Raw genomic sequence first — 18,414 nt, 5'->3', positions numbered from 1 at the left:
TCAGTAGATACAAGCCTGCAGTACCAGAATGAAGTAGATGTCTTCAGAGTGACACAGAGGTACCACTGTATTATATTACAAGGTTACTTGTTTGTTTACTAATTTTAATATTATTGGTCTTTGATCTCTTGACCAATTGCTCTCAATGGCTGCCACTGCCCAGACACTAATTCTGCTTTGCAGGAGTGACACTGCTGCACTGGCTGCTGGTATATACCAGATAGGGTTTTAAAATAAAGAATAAATTATGAATAGAAAAAAATAAATAAACAAATAAAGCCATATGGTTGAGGAGGTAAGGACACTTAACTCATTGCATGCATCATCATAGTAGACATGATTTATATAGCAACTTTATGTTCCAAAACAAAATGAATAAAATCATCTTCTTTTCACAAATATAAATATATTTATGTACTGTATAATATATACAATAATTTGCCACCATGAACACCATTGGCTTTTTTGGGGGGGCGGGGTGTGGGGTGGGGGTGGTGCGGCGGTGGAAGGGGGGGTGAGGGATGTGGGGTTAAAGAGCAAAACAGTAAAACTGTTGCTATTAATACAGACACTTTTGCAAGGACAGCCATGAGTGATAGGCTGTACCGAAGCATGGTCCGCATGGATGCTGCATGTGTGGGTTCTCTCTCAGAGAAGGCTGGTGGAGTGGCTATGGGGGGGACATCCATGCGCTCGGGCCATCAGTCCCGAGAACTGGGGGTCTCCCCTACTTCCTCAATCTCCCACTGGAAATTCTGCCCTGTCATTTGGTAGAACATATTGTTAAAGGGCCTGTAGAACTTGTGCAGTCTGCGGATAACGTCCGGGTCTATTTTTGGGTGAGTTCTGCCCTTGGACTTGCCAAGGCACCGTGGAGTACTGCTGTCCTCGGGCTTCTTCAGGCAGGGGAAGCCCTTGGTCTTGTTGAAATAGAAGTGCTTGTCCGTGACGATGCGCTTGAGGCCCAGGAAGTCCTGTACCTTGGCCATCTCACCAGCTGGGTCGACTATGAGCTGCTCTCCACTCACAAAGTGCATCTGTGAGAGTGGGAAGTACTGCAGCCAGCTCTCCAGGTGAAGTGCGTAGATTCCGATGCGCAGGGCACTCCACGATGCGTCGATCAGGCCCAGTGTCCGGTTCTTGAATGCGAGGACCTCGAAGGCAGGGATCTCAGGCTTCTTGGACAGAGTCTGCGTGTAGTCTGAGATGGCCCGGGTTACGGGGTTGCGAACAACTATGATGAGTTTGATGTCCTTGGCCATAGAGTGGATGCGTTTTGGGGCGCCATTGGTGACAAAGTAGCTGGGAGTTTTCTCCATTGTGATCTGGCCCTCCAGCGTTGAAGGCATCAGGTCCCTGCAAGTTCAAGCCCACAAACCGAGAATTAGTGTGCACCATGTCAGACCCAGACGCTATGCCTGCACTATTATGAACCCAGCCCAACGTAACCAAGAATACAATGACATGGTACTTGCAAAATTAATACATTTATTAAGAGAATTACAAGTGAAAATAACTGTTTTTATCACTGGCATTATAGCTGCAAGAAGGAAAATATAGCTAATTACACCTGCGAAGTAACACGTGGAAGATAAAAGCAGGAGATGAAACACCACGTGAACAAGCACGCTCAATGCTTAATTGACTCCATCTGTGTTACTCCAGGAGCTGTTTTGAAACTTTAATAACAAGTTCAGTGCAAATCATTAATACTCCAGGGCTTGGGGGGTGGTTTTGTCTTGTGTCTATTCTGAAAGCTTGGTGTCCCTTGTACCTGCGCAGACACACGTGAGTGTATTCTGACGAGAGCACAGCCTGTAGCTGGCTTCCCCGCCACCCTACCTTTAAGGTTAAGGGGCCCTTGCTGTGGGCCATACAGTGATTAATTATGACATCCCTCTGATCCATTCGTAGCCAAGGAGACACGTCTCAGTTTTCAGAGGCTCAGTGAGAGGGGGAGCGGGGAGCGTGTCAGCAGTGCTGCAAATGTTATGTTCCACATTGACTCATCTTTCAGGGGCGTGGAAGCAGAAGTCATTCAGAAGTTATAAAAAATAAAATGGCTGTGTAGAAAACTGGAGATTCATTCAGTCTGTTTTCTGATAAATAAGCCCTGAGCTATATTGCAGAAGGGGAAAAAAGAGCATTTAGCTCATTTTAAAAAATGATTTTCATTAAAACTAACTAGTATTCTATGTCCTTTTGCTGTTCAAGAAATCTAGAAAGTAAAGCTTTTCTAAGTTAACTGAATATCAGTACAAACTCTTTAAGTGTAAAACAAAGCAGTGGAGTACCACATTGAAACCCCTGATGTCTGTATAACATCATTTCCCTGTCCTTCAGTAGGAACTATGAGTCTGTGGTGACTGTGCCCTACGTCAAAGGGAGCAGCAGGATCATCAATAAAACCACATGCATATCACATTTTCTCCACTAATGCTATGGGCAGACACTCCCAGTAACTCAAATGCAGCATGTGCTGATCCTGGGTCTCCAAAGTTCAGATGTAAACTCAAACTTTAACACGTCAATAAAACAGACTAAGAATATGCTATTATTTTAGCTCTGGCTATGTGTTTTTATATATGTTTGCATGAAATTGGATTCAGACTTGTCTGAGTAGAGAACATTGCAAGGGTTAGTGAACATGCTGGAAGAAATGTGTGTGTGTCAAGCACAACTTGGTGCATGTGGAATGACTTGATATTAGTACAAGAATGAAACCGCTATAAAAGGAAATCAATATATTTGTAGTACATGTCTAAAATTAATTTTTATTTGACACCTGTCAGTACCACACCAAAGTGGCAGTAACACAACCAAATTAATCATTTGCATGTTGGACACATTCTAAATGCTCTCCTTTGCTGGGTACAATCGAGTTCTAAGTGTGGAACGCATCAAATGCCCCCACCACACACACACACACACAAACATGCACACACATACACACACACAAACCCCAATCCACAGGCCTCTTAGTACATACAGACACTTGCTCACAAGTGGCTTTGTAATTTCATTTCTGTACCAGCATTGCACTCCTGATGGGTAATTTCCCAATGGATTACTCTTGGCACTACATGGTATAGAGCTGTGCCTACTTGGACTGTAATGGGATATAAACCATATCTGTAGCTAGCATAGGGACTAGAAGTATTAGTTTACATTATGTTCCATCAGTGGTGCACATTTCTTCAGTGTGGTAATGAATGGTTAGAGATTTTTTTTTCTCTCCTTTCAAGGTCTTCAGTAGTTGGCTATTTAAAGTCAGACTGGAAGATAACCAAGATTGGAAGACAACCAAACATACTTATATTTGTTTTGTGCAAGTAAAACTAAAACTAAAAATAATAAAGTCATTACAAAGCGCCTTGGGGCAACCTATGTAAATTGCACTGAAACACATAGCCATCAGGGGTGCTGGCCCAAGGTGTTTTGACACTGCTTTTCGGCCTCTTTGGCCAAAGGCTGTAGACGGACAGCTGCAGCTCTCTTCGTTTCATACAAGCACACAACCAGCCTTCTGTCCCCATCACACCATAACGCTATGACGCCACTCATTATATGTGTAATTACTAAAATATTGAGATTACAGAAGTGAAACCTTCATTTGTGATTGAGGTCGAACTCATTTTCCTCGAGGGAGTCAATCATGGGTGGCGAGCATTTAAAATGTCAGGACAGGAAACATGCCGCACAACGCTCATAAACAGCCTCATGTTCCTGAGCTTCCCTGAGCCTTGCACTCAGGAAAGAGAAAGAACGCACTGACCCCACAACGCAGGAGTGTGCAGCCATGGGTCCTTTAAGTGGGCAGGTAAATAACGCACACGGGCCTGGAAAAGCTCTTTTCACCATCTGCTGTTTACACACTCACACGAATCACATAACATCTTGTGGCCTTTTGTTCTGTAGACTTCACCGTGCTTGCATAACGCCTGCATATATGACTTAAGCACAAGAAACCACTCCATTTCTTATAGAACCAAAATAAAAGTATTTTATTTAAAGTATATTGTGAAACAAGAACAACTGTCATCTAAGAAGTCATATGGTAGACCCAGATAATCTTTAAAATGTTCACAAGCTCCTGAATGCAAAGTTTATCACAAAGTATATTGTGAGCACTAGTCAGCAATAGTTTTTAATAATCAGCAATTTTTTCAAAAACTTCAAATTTTCATCTTACAAGAAGGTATTTGTTCATATTGCTTTGAAGTAATTTAATTGCCACTCACAAAAATATGACCAAGATGGGAAAGGACAAGGTAAAATCTTTGCTCTAGTTTATTAATTTTTTCAAATTAATCTACTCCCTGGATACTTTGCCAAGAGAGACTTTTTAATCAGGCAAAAACTAAGTGTATCTTTAGATCCAATGAACCTAAAGCTAAGTAGAGACAGTCATTTATCAGAGAGGTGCACCAATTAAATAGCTGGATCGAACCCAATGCTGACGACAGAGGACTGAAAAGGCTTTTTATTAAGCAACCCATACAGCCATTTTAAATGCTTTGTCAAGTGCACACCGTTCCATATCACAAGTCCTCGTTTTATTACTGTTGCTGTATTAGAATCAGTACCATCTCACACAGTTAACCCTCAGTCAAGCTCATTGGGATGGAGAAGGGAAAGTTTTACCATAAATTCAACATGGTCTTAATCCACGTGCACTGAGGATTACAGTTTATAATTAATTAGCTTTGTGTCCAAGATTCAATTAAAAAAAAAAACTTTATTTATTTATTATTTATTATAGTTAACCCGGGTGAACATTTTGGCTGCAATTTGGTCTCACATACTTTTGTTATGTTATCTACTTACAATATTTAGGTATGACAGAATTCACTTAGTGTGTTTATTTCCCCCAACGCTGTCAACCATATCAGAGTTAAAGACTTCTTCAATCACTGTCTCCTGCAAAATACACCAGGTCTTCATATCCGCTGCCTGGGAATGTGGCAGGCATTTAAACCAATGCTCAGTCTGGCTAGAAAAAGACCACCTGATAACATGAAAACTATCTCTTTTTAGCTGTTCGCAAGCAATGAACAATGTGAGGAGACTTGGAATAGCATAACACCTGTAGCAGCCTGTCATGCAGTCTCTATCTCCAACCAAATCCCCTCTGATCCCTACAGGTCTGACTGATGCCCACCAGCACAGCTGAATGGAGAGCCAACACTGCCGTATGGAGAGCACAAGAGGTGCGAGTGCCCATCCTCCCTGCGGTAAGGACACGATCCACTATGCTGCAGCCAAACTGTTTGCTTCAATAGAACAGTTAAGGAGTGAAGCTGACAGCTGGTCCTGATCAAACCTCTTTTCTCTCCTCACCTCCTGTCATCCCCAGAAGACTGCTTCTACTTCCTACGGAACACCACCACCAGACACCAGCACTTAGATGCAAAGAAATCTTTATCTTCCTCTTGGATGTGGAACATGATGAAACAAAACTGAGGGTTAGAAAGAATGAAAGGGGGGAAAAAAGCATTTATGGATCTTCGGGAAAATCACCATAAATCTGGTAACTGTTCTGTGAAACCACACAGTATATCGCCTTGTAAATTAGCTTGTTTTCCTTTACAGTGTGTTAAAATTACAAATCGAGAAAGGTTATTCATGCCGAGATACACCTCCCGTAATCTGTTTATGAATACAGCAGTCCTGAAGAGGATAAGCAGAAAGGGGGAGGGGTTACCTCCTGTTTAATCAGTCGTGTGGACTGGACTACAGCAATCTGCCACTCATTTGAATATTTATACAGCTACTTCCCAACGTTCCACCCTTGTGTTGTTTACTTCCCCCTGGACGAGCAGCTGAGAGGGCTTCAGGCTACACACATACTATTTGCTCACAACAGCCCTTGACAACCCATGATTACAAAAACAAGTAGATGCATGGCGTGGAATTGCGCAGAGGAACGCTGTTGAGTGTAGCAGCAGAGTTATCCAGCCACATGTTTAGCTATTCACTGTCACTGGATAGACTTTATTGGCATTAAAAAAGCACAACCAGTAATTGGTAGTCATACCTGTAGCTGCAGCTACATTTTATATCCCAAAAATCACACACAACTGTTTTACTTAAGCAGAACTGACTAATATGACAGAGCAGATGTGATAGATTTTATTGCTCAAGAGGAAAAAAACAGGGGTGAGCAATCATCCAGCTAGGGAGATTTGAATGGTGGTGGTGGACAATTCAGTGTTACAATCTCCTGGGTGTAAGTGACAGGGACGAGGGCACCCATTAGCGCATGGGAGAGTGTGGAGGCGCAGACACTAAATCCTGCTCAAACACAGAGCATATGGCACTACGGCCCCATCAACAAGCTCCAGGAGGTCGGCGTCAAACAAGGCGACTGTCAGCTAACCTCGACACTTGCAGTCGAGGCTTGGAACATAAGACGTCAGGCACTTAGCACACTGCACTGTCTCAGCAAATTTAGAATTTTGGATTCAAATCAAAGATATTTAGATTCTGTTTTGTTTTTTTTTATATTTGCAGACCTGAAAACCAAATTAAAACCAACCCTGGACATTTTAAAATTTTGATAATATGAGTAGGTATTTTTCCTTAATAGTGATTACTACTCAAGTGCTCAAGTACCATTAAATCATGTGCATTATTATTGCTAAAGTCCTCCATTGCCAAAGAAATCTACCAAATGCCCAACATCTTTTCTGGAGCTGTGACTGGTTGATTAGAGTGGAGATCCTCTGGAGAAGAGCAGAGGTGTTAGATGACTGTCAGGACACAGCCATTCCAGCAGTTCTTGAGATTTGCTTGAGTCAGCATCACAGGAACCAATTTGTCCATAGCACATATAATAGCCTAGCACAATACTGCATGCAGGGTCAGCCATGTCTTCGTTCACACAGTGGCTGTCAGTTTGCTACAGAAGCATCACACCACATGGTAAGCATGAGCAACACCATCAATAAGAACCAGGGATATGAACTTGTCTCTCTCCTCTTCACTGTGGTTGTCAAATGAACAAATAGAGATGCTGTTGAATTTTTAGCTTTTTGGACTTTGCACTTTTTTGTGTGTGTGTGGGGGGGTGTTAGGGAGTGTCTCAAGTGTATATGATTCAGTTTACTTCTCCATCATTGAGGCAAGCACTGGCCTGTAGCAGTCTCTGAAGTTTTTATGCTTCACTGTAGCACATTATCCCTCAAATGCATCATGGTGATCCACTTTTAAGTCTGTTGTGGAGCTGGAACATTTTTACTTATGTGCAGGTTTAGCAAAGGGTATCAAAGCAATTGATTTTTAATCCTCTGTTTATAGAGTCAGGCCGATGGAGCAGACGTCACTTATGAGGGAGAAATGGTTGTTGGCCTGTGTCTCTCCCTCCTTTCTGTTCCCTGATTACTCCCTCACACAGAGGTTCGGTGAACTCCCAATGCACTACCACCTCAGACCACACAGTGTCAACAGCTCAACTCTATCATCAGCAGGTATGAAAAGAAGGTATCTAAAATAGGTGAATCTCTTCTGCAGTCATACTGACCCTGTGTATTTTGGTTTATCCTGTGCATATCTGTTGTAAAACATTTTAAAATAATAATTTTACAAAAGAGTGAATGTTTTTAAACAGGCCTGCAAGACCTGTGGTATTATGCAAATAAAAAAATGCAAACTAGGGAGTAAAACTAGCGTTGGGATTATATTCTGGAACTTTTCGATCCCCCTGGGTTTTAGGTTTTGTATACCTTTTTAGGAACTTAACATTATCACACTACAGTGAACAATAGGGAAACTCCATATGGATTGATAAAATAGCACAAATCCTAATGAAATTACATAAGATTAATTGATTGTTTATAGAAATAGTCAACTTTTGACATCTGCATTTTAACAGCCACAATGCTCAACACTACATGGACCCAGAGCCACTGGCTTCATGTTACTAATGCTTTAAGAGATGGGATTCTAGTTCTAACCCAGCCAGGGGAGCAGGCTAGAGAAAGGACTTAATCCACGGATTAACTTGAGAAAAAGACATTACTGTGGAGAATGGCACTGAAGACGAAAAAATGCTTACCAACTCATCCGTCAAACAAAGCGCATGTGTTCACAGTCACCCCGTGCCAATGTGCCGTCCTCAGATACGTTTTAAGGGCAAAAACTATTAAAGCACAGGAAATGGAGTGAAGCATCGGCGCTTGGGGCTAATGTGCATACACTGTTGTCGTTCATCTTTTAAATGTCAGAGCCTCTTTTATAATCTTGTGCGCACTACATCTTTAAGAGAACGTTGGTGATGTACGGGGTGACCCCGTGCGCACAGTAACACGCAGACATGCTGCTTTGTATTCAGTACCAGTGTCCTGCTCTCTTTGCTACTGTCAAAATGATGCGTTTCAAATGGAAGAGGATATCTCCACAAGCCAGCGAGCATTAGGGCCAAAATGTAGCAAAACGCAACATGTTTAGTATATAATATCTGTAGACCATATTAAAGCCTATATAGCCATCAAAAAAGAACCAGGGGATTTTTATATCCTAAAATTTCTATTCTTTATGGTGTTAGTAATTACACTATCTCTTTACTGAGTAATCCTTGATTTAATATAAGTATTATGTAGGTCTCTAAAAGCTTGACTACAGCAGCATTAGACACTGTCAAGACATGACCCCGCTGTGCTGTTTATTTGGGAACATCTGGCGTGATAAAACTACACGGCTGAAAATGTTCTAATCATGTACAGAGGAGCCTAAGCTGTTCCATTAAAGACTAAGCCGCCCTGTTACTGGTACTGCTGCTAATCCAAATTCTGCTTTTGCTGGTGCAGATAGTACAACATAAAAACCCAGCATGAAAAGCATTAACACAGACATGGTGCATCTTTTATATAATACACTGTACGTCAAAATTTATCACCTAGAATGCATCGATAAAGTTCACTGTAAGAGTCCACAAAGCATAGGCCTTGCACGAAACAGCTTGCTTGTTGGTGGTTTTTAGATCTGTAAAACCAATCCCCCATCTATAGGGAAAAGTCACTTAGGAATTGCATAGCATGAAATGTGATTGGTTCCACTGTGCACTGCTAAATAGTGCTGTTCAAAAGAGCCAGACTGACAGTTCAAAAAATCCACCACACGTTCATATGCAGGATGTTTGTCAACCAGATATTCCCCACAGCAAAGATGCTAAAATAGGCAGTGTCGACTACATTCTGATAATAAGTTGCTGCTGTTTAAGGTGTGTTTCAGTTCATCAGCTTTTTCTTTTGAAATAGCTTCTGTGAAAGTCATCCAACTTCTATTTGAAATAAACTCCCTCCTCCCCTGAAGGGGAGTGTTATTGTGGCGAGTGCCATCCAGCTTTTAATTACAAACTTCAGCAGTTACGCAAGCACAGGACACGCTCGTGCTCATTTTAAGCCACTCATTTGTCATAAAATCTCCAGCAACATATGGAGAGTAACTACTGTTTACTTCCTCTGGCTACTTTGTAAACGTGCATCATTAATCTCTGTCTTCTGCGAGACTCGTATGTGTAATCCGCATAAGCACAGCGACTCAGATGATAAAGTGTCTAAGAACTGGCTATGCCAAATGATAACATTAGTGTAATAGTAATGCTAAAACCATGCCATCAGTTCAGGTCACCATGTCACAAAAAGCCTAGGCTGATGAAGAACTAACCCTGATGGCAGAGTTGGAGACTAAAGAGGGATAACAGCACTGTCAAAATAAGAGGCCTGAAGAGAAATGGATTTAAATAGCTCTCTCAAATGACCAGACAAGCCCTCTTGTCATCCTTCGAGGTCCGTGTCTCACTAATAGTGCTCTGCCTCCCATTCACGGACCTCTCTTTCATGCATTTTTCATGATCGCAAAGATCAAAGAGCACAAGATCTGCAGTCCAATTTCACTACATGGACAAAGGCAGTTTATCAGACCCAGGCCTCTAAATCAAATGGTCAACAGAATCAACAAAAGTGAGCTGCAGTAGACAATAGTGTTGTTGATGGGACTGAGTTTGTTAAGGTTTTAACCACTTTAAACAGTGGAAGTAAAGCACTTGATCAAATATTTTGTGGCGTTTCTCCACATGCTTTAAGGTATAAACGTTGATTTATTCCTCCTACAAGATCTGCTCCTGGATAAATGACTCATTATGAATGGCAACCTCTGCTCCCAAATTACCCTAATCCACAATATTTTCAAAATCTCTTCCATTTATGTCACCTCCCATATTCCAACATGAAATCTTCCCAGACTAATTCCATCAGTATAATAAATAGACAACAGGTGCCATGCCATCTCCTGTCTTGGCTTCTTCTTTGGCTTTTGTTTCAGACAGTCAATCCAAATTAGAAACACCAGATGCAGTGGCACAGCTACCAGCATCTTAACTGCCAGCTATGATCGGGATAAACTCATCCAAGAAAACTAAAACCCTAAAATAAAACAACTTAAATGATTGGGAGGTCCAACAATGTTTCTGCTTGATATGAACAGTTTCCTACTTTTAGGGCAGTGCTGTAGAATACTCAGTGCTCAGGTTAGTGCAGAATGCCTGTGTGGAGTCCCAGCATATGAAACACATTCATTCATTGAGTGTGCAGTTGTTTGCATGCGTGAACCTGCTGTGTACTTGCTGTGTCAAACTTCTGCATTATATCTCGCCCAGCGGCATGTGGTGCCAACTCAATAATAGGAGAGAGACACAAAAAGAGAAACTGAGAGAGAGAGACAGAGAGAGAGAGAGTGGGAGAGATAGAAAAAATTATTCTTTATCTTTAGAGCGAGCGACACAGAACATGCCGACTGTGAAATGACTGTCCCAAGTCATTGAACAGTTCACTGGATCACAGTGCTGGTGATGGATCTAGATATATTGGGTAATCCTAGGACGGATCTCAATGCAGCCCTCAGATGGTCTTGGGCCAATGAGCAGCTTGTTTAAGCACTTCCAATAAATCATTGTACACATCTTTAATCTCCTGGGCAGAGGTAGTCCGGCATTGTGTGTGATTCTACCATAAATACACATCACAAAGTGCAGGATAATGATTTATGCATACACAGATTAACATGTGTAATGTGCACTGCCAAAGGCCAAGTTTAAAAGTGTGCCAGCATTTATGAGTGAAATAAAGCCTAAATATTAAATCCTCTTCCATTATGAATTTCCTGACTCTTTTTGAGCAATAATATTAAATATTGCTCTAGTTTTGAAGTATCTCTTTAATCAAAACAACATACTCAACTTTCCTGAATGAACTCAAATTGCACCCAAATCTCCAGCAGGAATGCAAGATGTCTTAGTGAGACATACCTACACAGAGACCACTCTGTGACCATAATGAAAAATGACTGGGTGCTCAGAGTTAAAACAGTACTGAGAATAAATGGTATTTTTCTAATTAGTGCTTAAATAACCTATTTCTATCAAGGCTGAATGGGGTAAATGACACACAAAGGCAAAGCAGGCCACAAATCTAGTCATGCAAGATTTATTAAAGCATCAACACACTAATTTCCACAGTACTATTCACAAAATTAGATTAATATTCAGTGTATCCATTCAGACAGACATAAAATAGTAATCTGTACAGTAAAAAAGAAAATAAAAATTGTAGATATCACCAAAACATTTTTATTTTTATCCCTGCCACACCCCCTCCCCCCACCCCCAGCCTTTGCATGGAGGAATGCTTTTTTCTTCATGCAATTGCCAGCATTGCCTAACTGGAAATAAGATACATCTCCAGGCACTGATGGAAGAGCCTGTCCTTTGACTCCAAGTTACACAGCTAACCTTGAAAAAGCCTAATTTAGACAGCCCAGCAGAGCAAGATGAAAAATTATACTTTCAAGCAACTTTCCCATTATCACCTAATAATACATGTAATACATGGGGCCAGAGCACTGTGGAGAAAGTTTCACAGCAACAAAAACTGCCTTTATTCTTCAGCTTTTCTTCACAGTGAAGGACTGTAGAATTTGTCATCTTAATTAGCCAATTAAGGTATGTTAATTTGCCAATTAAGATTATCATTAATTTAATTAATAAAAATATATTAAATTTAATGAGATTTTGTAAAGTGAACACCATTTGCCGTATACGCTACAAAAACAACAAGTGTATTCGTGCAATAATAGTGATAGGGATAATTTTTTTTAATGATAGATTTTGAAAACTCCCTTGGAATACATTCAGCCTAATGTTTGCTTCATGTGCCTTTGGTAAGTGTACCTTACTTTCGCTAATTCAGCATGAAAGAATGTGAAAAACAGAAGGGCCCTTGTTTTGACTGACAAACAGTTTTGTTTTTCTCCTGCAAATACACAAGTCCTGATTAACCCATGTAGGAAGTACCTAAATGTCAAAGTGTTTACAACTACCAAAGTGTGCCATATTCATGATTATTCTATCCTTTATTTTGCTGCTGCTTAAACAATGTTGAGTTTCCATATTTTTTAGAAAAAAAGTATTTTATGAATCATTTTCAGACAAACAAGTAATTAGCTAAAACATTAGCCAAAAAGTAAGTCCTTCTTTGCAATGTATGAGGAACAGGACCATTTGGCTGTCCTTGTCTGAAGCTGCAGTTTTATTTCAAGGCTTCCTGACCTGGTGTTTTGTTCAGTGCAATAAAGCCAAGGTTGCTGATACAGCAATAGACTACAACAGAGGTTGCATAGTTACCATGCTCAACTCACAAATAAATTAAAACCAATGCAGCAAAAATGGATTGCAATTTTTTTAAATAAATACATTATGCTCTGCCATGTAAAATACTACCATGACTCCATTTTCCTTGCTCTCTGTTACTTATTTCCTTTCTGTTAGATATGAATGGTAAATTCATATGCCCTTTTTTCATAACCTAGGTTCCCTCTTATCCACTTCTCTTCCCTGATCTCCACTGCCTTCTCATTTTGAACATTTCTTACTAGATGTAAATATTGCTAACATTCAACACTGTAAACCATCAGATCATCCTAATTACTCTCTCTTGCTTCTGCCTAACAGAGAAAGATCTTAGATGGTCTGAATTCTACCTCCCAGCTAGATCCTATAAAGTATTATAGAGCGTATATAAGGTGTACTGAAGTATATAAGGTATCAGAATGCTGAGTTAGTGCCATGCAGGTGTCTGTAAGGAAGACTGTTTAAATTCCAGTTCATAAACTTTATACCTGGCTTCTCAGTGGTGAAGTGTGCTACCCAGCTCCATCTGATCTGTAGAATTCCTCACAAACTTTAAGAAACCTTTGAAGACATAAATCTTCCCCAAGTTCTTGAATGTCAAATCACCAGACATGCTCAACCCCTCATTGCTTCTCTGCATGCTTCTCAGCCACTTTACTAGTTTTTTATCACCTGATCCTCATTAGATACTCCCCCTCTTGATTTTACATCACATTTTTTATTATTGTATCATATTTGTTTTAGCTGTATGTTGTACAAAGTATCTTTATGGTAGTGTGTGTGGCACCTTGATCACTGCTGGTGCTAAGCCCTGCTCTGGGAACACTTCCTTCAGCTATCTTTCACTTGGATCTCAGCTACCAGAAACTTAGTTTACCCACACTTTCAGTGAAACTTACTCCTGCATCAATGGTATGGATATATTGTACTTTGCCTCAATCATAAGTCACTTTAAATAAAAGTCAAATTAATAAATATATATTAATTTGCTTTAAAAAGCAGACTTAACATGAAAGGTTGTTATTATCTCATAGGTACTTGGTAATAAAACACAAGGCTGGTTTCCAAAACATATTTTCACACTCTCAACACACAAAGAGAACAAAGTTACCCAAAAAACATTGTTAGTATTTTTGATTGTCATCATTAGCTCCACAGGTCTTTGCTGCAGTCATAAAGGACTTTTTTTGTTGAATTCGCACTCTTAGCACACCTGACCCAGCTGAAAAATGTTATGAGCATATATTTTTGTCTTATCTGACAGATACATCATATCTCTAACTAGATTTAAGACAAACTGTGTATGTAACTGTATATGTAAGTCAGAAAGTAAAATATTTCCTTAGCATAGTTGCTCTGTATATTACTACCAATGTAGTAGTAAGATGTAGCAGTAAGATGGCAAACATGTTTCCTGTAAATTCCATGCTGCTGGTAAGCTTTTTATTTATTATTTATTTCTTTGTATAAATTGTTAATAATACGATGCTTATGTGATTGAAGAACATGGTTGATCCTGGTTAATCTGGTTTTGCTATATTTGAGAGATTTGCTATATTTAATATACCATGTCACAAAATCATTGGACTATATACAAATTACATGTATTATATAAGTAAATACGTGAACTAAATGAAACTTCTCCAAGAATACAAATATATAATCCTGACAGATGAAGCATATGACTTTTCAGTGTAAATAAATTTCAGTGGAGAATCCCATTTAGTTCTAAGAAAATATTCTCACTCATAAGAAAATTATGACCCCTGGCATCATTTTAGATGTAGATTTCTGCACTCTTAATACATGCAGATATATTCCATGTCCTCACACAGTTTCCCTTTTACATACAACTACATCTCTCTCGACCCTCCCACAACTTCATCGTGACCCAATTTAAGCAACTTTAGCAGCATCAAGGTGTTTTTTTCTTTTTATCTGAGAGCATTCTAAAGTGGTGCCATGAGATTCAACTGAATAGCAGAATCAAAGAATGTGAATTAATATTGCACTCCAGGAGGGTATGAATGTTTTTTGTTATGTTTTTTTTTTTTTTGCCTGTGTCACACAGTTTCTAACTGCATGAGCCGTTACAGGCCTTATGCAACTTTTTGTTTGTATTTTTGTGAAACAGGAATTAATTTTCCCCACTTTTCTGAATCTCGGTTCATTCCTTGTTGAGGTAAGTGCATGCCTATGACATCCAGGCAGGTGCTATTCTGTGGCTCCTGGTTTCTGATAAACCATTTCTCAGGGACTTTAAAATCATGAGATTAAGGTGGGGTCAATGGCACTACCTGAAAGGTGTGAACAGCCTGTGTCATCATATTAATGGAGGAGAGCTCTCCATCATCAGCTATCATTATCACGGTTATAACATTGAGAAGCATAGACCTTCCCCACCCCCCAACCTGACTGTGCTGCAGAATGCATATGGGAGTTTGCACTAATCTTTGGCACTCTCATAGTGTATAGAGAGCTGAAAGTTCAGATGGGGGTCCCAGGCATCTGAAATTTGAGCTCATAATGTCCTGCTGATTAATAAAGTTCTTCCCTCTTCTCTAACGAGCTAAGATATATTTAACCAATGTCCCCCTCCAAGCTTCTGACACTGCATTTCGAAATGAGCTCAGTGATTAGGGGCCCACTGTGCAGAACATGAATTTTTTTTTTTTAGCTTTTAAGAAAATTAATCTATCCCATCTGTCATTTCATCACAATTCAATTAAACACATGATCAAATGTTTTGATATTATTTTAGTGTCTCCACTACTTTGAGTACTGCATTGAATTATTTTAGTGTCTCCACTATTCTGAGAATTCACAAAATGATGCTCCTTTAAACCCAAGCTTTTTAATTGGGGCTGGAGGGTGAGGGTGGGGGTTGGGGTGGGCTTACGACAGACCAAAGATGTTTTTGTTTTTGCTGGAAAAAATCAAAAACAACAAAACCAAATCCTATGTCCAATACCAGCCAACATGAAGGGGTGCTTTTGTGAAGTCAGCACTAGGCAAGCAGGTACAGCTTTGACTGATTGATTTGGCATTGATTAGACACACAGCAAATGCATCTGACTGATCCACAGCCTGTGCAACCTGCGATGAATCAGTGGCACTCAGGACTCAAGCGCTCCTCTCAGCCCCATGGTCTGGAAGAGCACCATCACCATCTCTCTGTCATCCACACAGATGACAACCTGTTCTGGAAGGCAAGCACTAACCTGTTCTTGAACCTAGGACCATCTGGTACAAGTGGTGCTCTCTGGAGACAAGCTTTCTGAGATGAATGTCCTGCATTGATTGCTAAGTTTCACAATGCCCCCTTTTTTGTTATTATAGATAACTGTTTCTAAGAAAAGAGAGGAATTGGGAGTTAGCCAGAAGAAAGGCCACTTCTATGCTATTTTTACAGCTTTCCTTTCTGAGCAAGCCAGAAAGGAAAAAATACCATTAGATTGACCCACCAATTAAGGTGAAATGGAAGAAACAGCATCAAAATACTTGGACATACACTCAGTCAGTGGTAAAGTTAACATTGCAAGCTTATTCTTTAACCTTTTTTGTGTACGATATACAAAAGGCACTTCTAATGGGCTTCTGAGTCTCATTATAACAGTGTTACTGAATCCTGAATGAGAAGCCACTGCAGCTAGAGTTACCACTCTGACAAGCCTAGTTCTCAGATCAGACTGTTGATGTATTTACATCATGCCTCTCTGCTGCTCTTAAGCAGGAAAAAGTCACACTGTGACCAGTAGTCTATAAAGGAAAATTCTAATTAAAAATCCTTGTTTTATTACTTTCACTGTTTTTTTAAAGTAAGAGGTAAAAGTTAATTTCCTAAGATAAACATAAAAGTTTTTAAGCATTTATATTTAACTAATTGGCTAAGAGACAGACTATAAAATTAAATCATTTTAGGAAATGAATAAAATTTTAACAAAACGCTCTATTAAAAGTTTTTTATAGTTTGAAAAGATGGCCTGGCACCTGGAAATCCAGACACATTGAAATGTTTGTCCTTCTGTCTGGTTGGCTAACATTTCTAGATTCTGGCTTCTATAATATTACACTACTGGCTTCACAAATAACTGCAAGGCTTAATTCAAACTTATTGTCAATTTCAGCTTAATATGACTACAGTCAACATATCACTGAATATGCCTCTAATATTTGTAAAAAGCCAATTGGCTTTACACTCACAGGAACTGCATTAAAAAAGGGTTAAGATTTGGCCAACCAAAAGTGTAGTTATAAAGTGTAAAAAAAAGTGTAAGTTTAAAAACGACAAAATCAATAAACATTTCACATCAGTCTGTACACTTCAGTTCAGTAACTAGCTGACCGTATAAGGTTAGCAATTTGCAATATTATTCAACCCATAATTGTAATAACTCCTATAAATTACTCTCAGGACCTACTAATGTGTATTGTTTGCGGTATTATGATTTTGCATGATTATGGATTATGTGTGAGAATAGTCTATGTTTAAAAATGTATAAATATCTGGATTTCTAGATAGTAATTACAAAGGAAACCATTTCTATAATGGCCATAAATTAGTGCTTGGTCTCTGCCATACATCAGTCAGCTGGTGATGATTTTATCAATGAGTGCAACAACTATAAATCTATTATAAAGTAAATATTTTTCAATTATAATCTAAATAGAAAAATCTGATTTAATTAATTGTCAATTGATTGACAACTGTTACTGTATGCTAAAAGCCTGCATGGATAGCTTCCATACAGTTGATCAGTTCTTATATGGCTATATTTCATATCTGTGTTCAGAAGACCCATAATTGGCTATTATCTTTGCAGAATATCAGACATATTCACGCTTCTAATTCATCAGAAAGACAAACTGCAATAACCTTCCATCTTTGTTTTTGTTTTGCTTATAAAATGAGGTGAAACATATAAGCTATGTAGAGCAGTTGAATGTTGGATGTGTTGAATTTTGAAAAAGATTATATCTGAGAAGGATAGCATGATACTGTTTTTTATTTGCCATTGGCACATAACTAACATGTGGTTATTCTACCCTCTAAAAGGTTAATTATTTTTGAGCAAATAATGACGATACCTTACACGATCCCTTCCATGAGTCAACCAAGCCTCAGCTACCTCCTACGAAACAGTTGGTTTAAGCAAACTCAAAATAGATCGGCCAACTGCGGCCAGCACTGACATCCCTTTCCGGGAAGAAATGAGCACACATGCATTGTGTACCACACAAAACATCAACTGTAAGCAAATGTCTGAATCAAGCACTTGACGCAAAAACACACAGTGACATCAAATGCCCCCCCCCCCCCCCTGCACTGGATGCCTTAGTGGCAGTGTAGTGGGGGCTTGGGGAGGCAGATGTGGGTGAGGCTACCAGAAACATTCAGAGCCTGGTGAGATGCAGTGACGGTGGAGAAGGAGGGAAGGGGGGTTCTGGCAATGTCTTTCATTATTAATAAAGATATGACAAGAGTCCCATCCCAACAGCCCTGGAGCCACATGCGAAGCCATAACATGCAGCTGGCGATGAGCCCATAGCGCCAGCACCCACACACTCGCAGAACCATTCTGTTGTCTCTCACACACATACACACACACACACAATCAGGGTCTGAAGAATGAGCAATACAATAAAGGAAGAAATGTTGTGAGGAGGGTTTTTTTTTGGACATTTTCAGTATTGCCAAATAAGCTCAAAGAGTCTCAAACATCCATTGG

At 39.6% G+C, this 18,414-nt stretch overlaps 1 protein-coding gene across 1 annotated transcript in view; it reads right to left on the bottom strand.

The window, feature by feature from the left end:
• Positions 1–504: 504 nt before the first annotated feature.
• The window catches only part of hs3st4 (heparan sulfate (glucosamine) 3-O-sulfotransferase 4), a 58,210-nt gene continuing 40,300 nt past the window's right edge, over positions 505–18,414 (bottom strand). Inside the window, exon 2 of the mRNA XM_026997648.2 lies at positions 505–1,356. Coding sequence (XP_026853449.2) covers positions 702–1,356 — 655 coding nt within the window. The 3' untranslated portion in view covers positions 505–701. The remainder of the gene's footprint in view (positions 1,357–18,414) is intronic.

Source organism: Electrophorus electricus, chromosome 8 (genome assembly GCF_013358815.1).
Source record: "Electrophorus electricus isolate fEleEle1 chromosome 8, fEleEle1.pri, whole genome shotgun sequence".
In the NCBI taxonomy this organism is placed as follows: Eukaryota; Metazoa; Chordata; class Actinopteri; order Gymnotiformes; family Gymnotidae; genus Electrophorus; species Electrophorus electricus.
Note: the sequence above shows the minus strand (reverse complement) of the source record. Positions and strands in the feature narration are given on the sequence as shown.